At 43.4% G+C, this 5711-nt stretch overlaps 1 protein-coding gene across 1 annotated transcript; it reads right to left on the reverse strand.

Annotated features, from left to right (window-relative positions):
* Positions 1–569: 569 nt before the first annotated feature.
* Positions 570–4940, reverse strand: znf367 (zinc finger protein 367). The gene is made up of 5 exons (XM_079515527.1): positions 4386–4940; positions 3405–3555; positions 1843–1962; positions 1349–1487; positions 570–842 (listed from the first exon to the last, which is right to left on the reverse strand). Exons 1-5 carry the CDS (start codon positions 4671–4673, stop codon positions 590–592), a joined length of 951 nt encoding a protein of 316 aa, XP_079371653.1. The 5' UTR covers positions 4674–4940; the 3' UTR covers positions 570–589.
* Between the last annotated feature and the right edge of the window lie 771 nt (positions 4941–5711).

Here is a 5711-nt window from a genome sequence, read left to right on the forward strand (position 1 = left end):
ATCCACCTGCAGTTACCAGTACCACCTATGTGAAACAAATGTATAGATGAGAGTAAAACTACTGGACATGCATGGTTATCATCACTGTCACTCCGTGTTTTGTTTCAACACAGAAAAGGACAAAAGATGCCAGTTGACACATCCTGTCTGAACACACCCTGTTTCATTCGGTTTCGATCTCTTAGCTTAATCCATACATATAATTATATACACGCAATATTCACATCAGTCATATAAAACACCTCTCTCGTACACACTCACATACTTGTCTTAAACTCGTTTTAACCAAAGTGCAAACAAAAAACAAAAAAAGGTACTCTTTCTTTGCCTTTATAAGGCAAATGAAAGAGAAAGACATTCTTCATATAATCAATCTACGATCATAGCAGCCTATAAAAGGATAACATGAAGCTGTAAGGTGCTTTAGTTTGTGGCCTCCTGGTGCCGTGCAGGGAAAGGATGGTGCTATCCATCAACACTGATCTACGACCTATTCTCTCCTCGTCATCTTCGTCATAGCAGAGTTTCTACCTATAGATCATATTTGCAGGAAAGCGCAATTGGGTTAGACAGGGAATCGGGTGGGGCTTCAGGCAGACAGATTGTTGGCCAGCTCAATGAGCGCCATGGCGCCATGGAGACGCTCCCGTTGCTCTTGGAGACGACGCTTGGCGGCTCCCCCCTGGATGGCCTTTTCTTCTTCTGCTGCCTCCTCCTCCTCATCCGACTGGAGGAAGCCCATGGGATCCTGCTGCTCCTGGTCTTCAACTCCGCCTTTGCTCTGGGGTTTCCCCTTGGTGGCTGTGGGTGCAGGGGCACGCTGCTCACGGGTTTGCCAATACCTGCAAGGACAGAAATGACAATGTAAGCAATTGAAATGCAGGCATTACATTATGTTGGATTCTACGCAATTATAATGCTGCTATGACTAAGCCATTATAATGTATGTTACCCCAATTTTGTCTGTCCTCTGATGTTTTCATCATGGTAATCTTTCACCAGTGAATCAAAATTGCATGAAAATATGTAATTTAATATTGTAAATAAATACTACCTGAGCTGAGTAGTAGCTGAGCTACTACTGAGCTGTCTCAACCTAATACACTTTTAACTCTGCACATTAGCTTGTACCGAAATTAAAGGATTATAGATTTAATGATATCGGGGCATGGCAGTATGCTAATAGCACTTACTATTACTTAACACTTACTTATTATAATGTTGTTATTATAGCTGTGTACACTTGCTTCCTGCAACTATTTATTGGGAACCAAAATAAGACACAGGCCTACTTCTGGTAGGACTCCACACCTGACAAAAAAGTAAAACTAATAATGTGTTCACTCACTTTTCCAGCCACTCTGCCACAGCCTTATTGTCCACAGACTGGGCCTTCCCCAGGCTGTCTTTTGGCTCCTCCCTCTTCAGCCGGGAATACGGGTGTTTAGGACAGTGTCGATTGGCATGTGTGAAGCGGTTGCCACATCCTACAATGAAGTCCACATGTCAGCAGCAAAATAAAGATCAAGTTGGTTCAAATTGTAACGAGTGAAGGCTTAATCTTTACTATCTTGGACTTGGAGCTAGCAGATTCTAAGGCCAGGTATAGGGTATTTATTGTGTGATATTGGATTTAGATACTATCACAAACAAATAGGCATACCCAGATGATGCCTATTTTAGTCCAGATAACTTGTGATCTGAATGATTCTGCATTTATCACCATTTAGGAATTTTAACTGCATTGATTAATAAAACAAAAAATATATTAGCCTAGTGTCCTTCATCCTTCAAGTCTGAGTCCTGGTGACTGCTGAATGCTGATCTACGAGAGTAACTCACCCTTCTCAGAGCAGACGAAGGGTTTTTCTCCAGTGTGGAGTCGCTGGTGGGTTTTCAGCTGGCCGCTCTGGACAAATGCCTTTCCACAGTCAGGATAGTCACACAGATAGGGCCTCTCACCTGAGAGAGATATAGATTTTCAATTTGTAAGTAATATACAGCCTGTTAACCACTTACACCATATACACACAGTATACTTTGTTGACCAGAGTCCCCCAGGACTCTAGGTTTGCTCCTTTTTTCCTGTCGCAACCAAATATCTTCACCGAAAAAAAGCTGATTTTTTTTTTGCAGAATGTTCGAATAGGGATGAAGACAAGACATAGATATGCCATGTTGAACTTTCTTCCTTTTCAGAATGTTGGCGTAATATTGTTTCTTTGTTACAATTTAGACATTTAGCAGATGCTCTTAATTCAGAGTGACTACAGTAAGCAAGAACAACACATGGTAATACATCAAATACATATAGTCATCAAGAATCATAAGCAAGGGCCTGGGCCGTGGCTCAGCGGTCCAGGCACCTTGGCCGGTAGCCTGAGCCTGGCAGTGTGCTGCGGGTTCGACTCCCGATCCCGACGGCCTTTACTGCATGTCACTCTCCCATTTCCTGTCAGCCAACTGTCTGTCCCTCTTCTATAAAAAATATAAAAATAAAGGCGAAAGCCGCAAAAAAAAAAAAAAAAAACATTCAAAGCTAAAAACTTAGGGACGCCAGGTTGAAAGTGGCTACAGGCTGGGTGCTTTCAACAGAGCATGTTTTTGGTTCAATAACAGTAGAATTACATGCTATGAATATACACTATACTATAACTATAGAGTGCTATGTCTACATAAAATGCTATCTAAATTACAGAAGTTTGGCCTTTGCATACGCCTGTGAAGTCGTCAAGGCTAGTGCAAGTGCTATGGTAAGTGTGTAAGGAGTATATATTAATAGAGACGTCAGAGGATTTCTCCTCCCATCCACTTGCATTGAGTTGCTCCCCCATCGCATGCTTAGAGTATATATGAATAGGCGATTTCACTCCTCCTTCCGGGTAGGAACAGAGTGCATTCTGGGATTGATTGGGCCAAACTCATGAACGCGCTGGCCGCTGACTGTCATTGCACTGAAACAGCGTTCACGTGTCATCATGAACGTGCGCAATGATAGTCAACGGACCAGCGCGTTCATGAGTTTGGCCCAGCGCTGCTATACCAAATTCGGCCACTATGTCCATTTCGCCTCAGGGTTTCCTCCGGGTGCCGTCTCTATTCATATATACTCTAAAAGCGCATGAGGCGTTCTTCCGGGTTGGAAACAGTGCATTCTGGGATTGCTTATGGGCCAGACGTGAACACGCTGGGCCGTTGGCTATCATTGCGCGTGTTCACGTATCAATGCCACTTTCGGCCTCAGGGTTTCCTCTCGTTGACGTCTCTATTATATTTATACATAAAACCCACTTGTCAATAGATACCTGGCAGGGTCACAGAATCTACATAATTATCACTACACCACTGCTAGTGACACTACGGTAATGCTGCCCTAATGTGTCCTCTCCTGTGCTCTCTCTCACCTGTGTGTGTTCTCTTGTGGGCTTGCAGACTCTTCTCTCTGGGGAACACCCGGTTACAGATGTTACAGCGGATGCGGCTGGAGGAGGTCTCCCCTTCGTTGATCAGCTCTCGGACCGTGTCAGCACGTGGGCGGCCGCGGCGGATGCCATCCTGAAGGAAGAGAAGTGAGGTTTAATCCCTGCGGCTACATCATTAAATAAATGTCAAATGATTGTCAAAGTGTCTCTTTGTTACTGAAAGTATACTGCAGTATAACTACTAGTACCAGCAGCAAATTAACATAACATATTCCCAATGGTTGTATTTATGGCCTCGTAATCAGTTTTATTGTTTATTATTATCATCATTAACGTGGGAGGTTAATAGTAGACATGGCTATTCATAAGGTGACCACTGTACACTCTATAGAGCTCACATTGGCTGCAGTGCATTCATTGTTAGGACACATCATTCATGCATATTCATTTCATTCACATCCGGTTACATTTTTGGCGCGCGACTAGACGTCATGTATGAGCAGCTGCTCCAGGACCAGGAAGAGTATGGGGTGGTTTAAATACAGCATGTCACGCCCTTCTGCGCGGGCGTTTTTTAAATGACTCCATTTTTATAAGACCATCATATCAAGCTTAATTCGAATGAATTCTAGACATATCCTATTTCTATGTGTTATATATTTAACTCATGGTTATAGAGATTGCCTGTTCAGGCTGCAAGCATGATCCCCTTTCTTCTTATTTTTTTTACACACCGATATATAATGACGTTAGCCTGTGTTTCTAAAAGCACAATGATCAGACCTAGAAGATCCATACATGCATTCGGTAACAAATCTGTTAGTTGTTGAGTTTGAGTGTGACCGTGTTATAATAAGTCATTCAATATTAAACTAAAAAAGTATTCGGAAAGCATGAACCTGCAATAAGTTTTCACTTCAGGCTCACTTATGGCTGCGAGATTTAAACGTAGCCTTAGCCTACCTTCATCTGGTCAGGTGAAGAGTCAGTCATGTCAGCTTCAGTTTCACTGGCTGTCTTGGTCCCAGTAGGAGACGATGCCCCGTTTACAGACCCCGGGCTCAGTGTCACATTGTGGGCATTCTCTCCCCACTTCCATGGGTACACCATGAAGTCACTGAAACCTGGACTAGTCGGCATCAGGACTTCGGTCTTCCTCGGCTTGATCGGAGTAGTCTTAATAACAGACACTAAAACTCTTTTAGGAGAGTCGTTACAAAAAATAACATGTGGGTGCTTATTGTCAGCCATAACTGGAACTAAAAGCAACTCCTACTGTCAGATGTAAAAAATAAAAAAGGGGGAAAAGAAGACTCAAACTCTATGAGCAGAAAATCCAGCCGAAAGGGAAAAATAAGTCGCTTTTTAGTCGGGCGTGAATATATCCTTCATTTCCAATGAGACCAAACAATCCAGTAAAGCAGTCTTTGTTGCAAAGTGTCCACTGTCCAGCAGATGTTCCTTGTGTGACCGTGGGCTCAGGCTGCCTGACTGTCCTGTGTGTGAAATGTATCTATCAATGAAGTGAAGTGTGCGCTCTCCGAAACGTTGTCCCGCGTTGCAAATCGCGCCTGAGCAGTTGACCGACAAATCGTTTTGAGGGATCCAACCACATGTGTCGGAAACCACCTATTACATGAGCCACAGAGCCGAGAACGCCCACCGGGGCAGCTCTGCAGCCAATGACAGGACGATGTGAACAGTGCTGGGTGTATACATCTCACCCAATGAGCTTTAAATACTCACTGCGCGCCTCTGTACAAGTGTACATTGATACCATAACTGGCCAATAGAAATGAAGGACAGTCGTGTTCTGTGACAATACAACCAACGACAGTAAAGGGCGGTTAATTTTACAGTGCAGTCGGATCAGATGTCTTTTTCCCGCGCCGAAAAGTCTGTTTATGTTATTGCATTTTGGCCAATTTAAAGGGAAAGGAAACTGTGATTCAAAGGCGCCAAAGTTACGTAATCATGTTGCTGGTGGAAGCAGTGCTGAAACAAAGCTTGCTCTGTTGCTCACGTGGAAAATATGCCAACACACTATAGGCATCTTAGGGTATTGGATGTGGTTTGAGAGCTATTAGCTAATTGATATGATAAGAATATGAAATGAATATGAAATACCCCCCCCCCCCTCCCACCACACACACACACACACACACACACACACACACACACACACACACACACACACACACACACACACACACACACACACACACACACACCTCTCTGTCATTTAAAATATGACTCAAATGTAGTGTAGCCTATTATAATATAGCACAA

This window comes from Electrona antarctica (genome assembly GCF_951216825.1).
Source record: "Electrona antarctica genome assembly, chromosome: 12".
NCBI lineage: Eukaryota > Metazoa > Chordata > Actinopteri > Myctophiformes > Myctophidae > Electrona > Electrona antarctica.

Coding starts and splice junctions, on each gene's coding strand:
- znf367 (XM_079515527.1), bottom strand. CDS start 4,673: ATGGCTGACAATAAGCACCCACATGTTATTTTTTGTAACGACTCTCCT. Junction 3,556..4,385: donor CTTCACCTGACCAGATGAAG/GTAGGCTAAGGC, acceptor CTCTTCCTTCAG/GATGGCATCCGCCGCGGCCG. Junction 1,963..3,404: donor CCACAAGAGAACACACACAG/GTGAGAGAGAGC, acceptor TATCTCTCTCAG/GTGAGAGGCCCTATCTGTGT.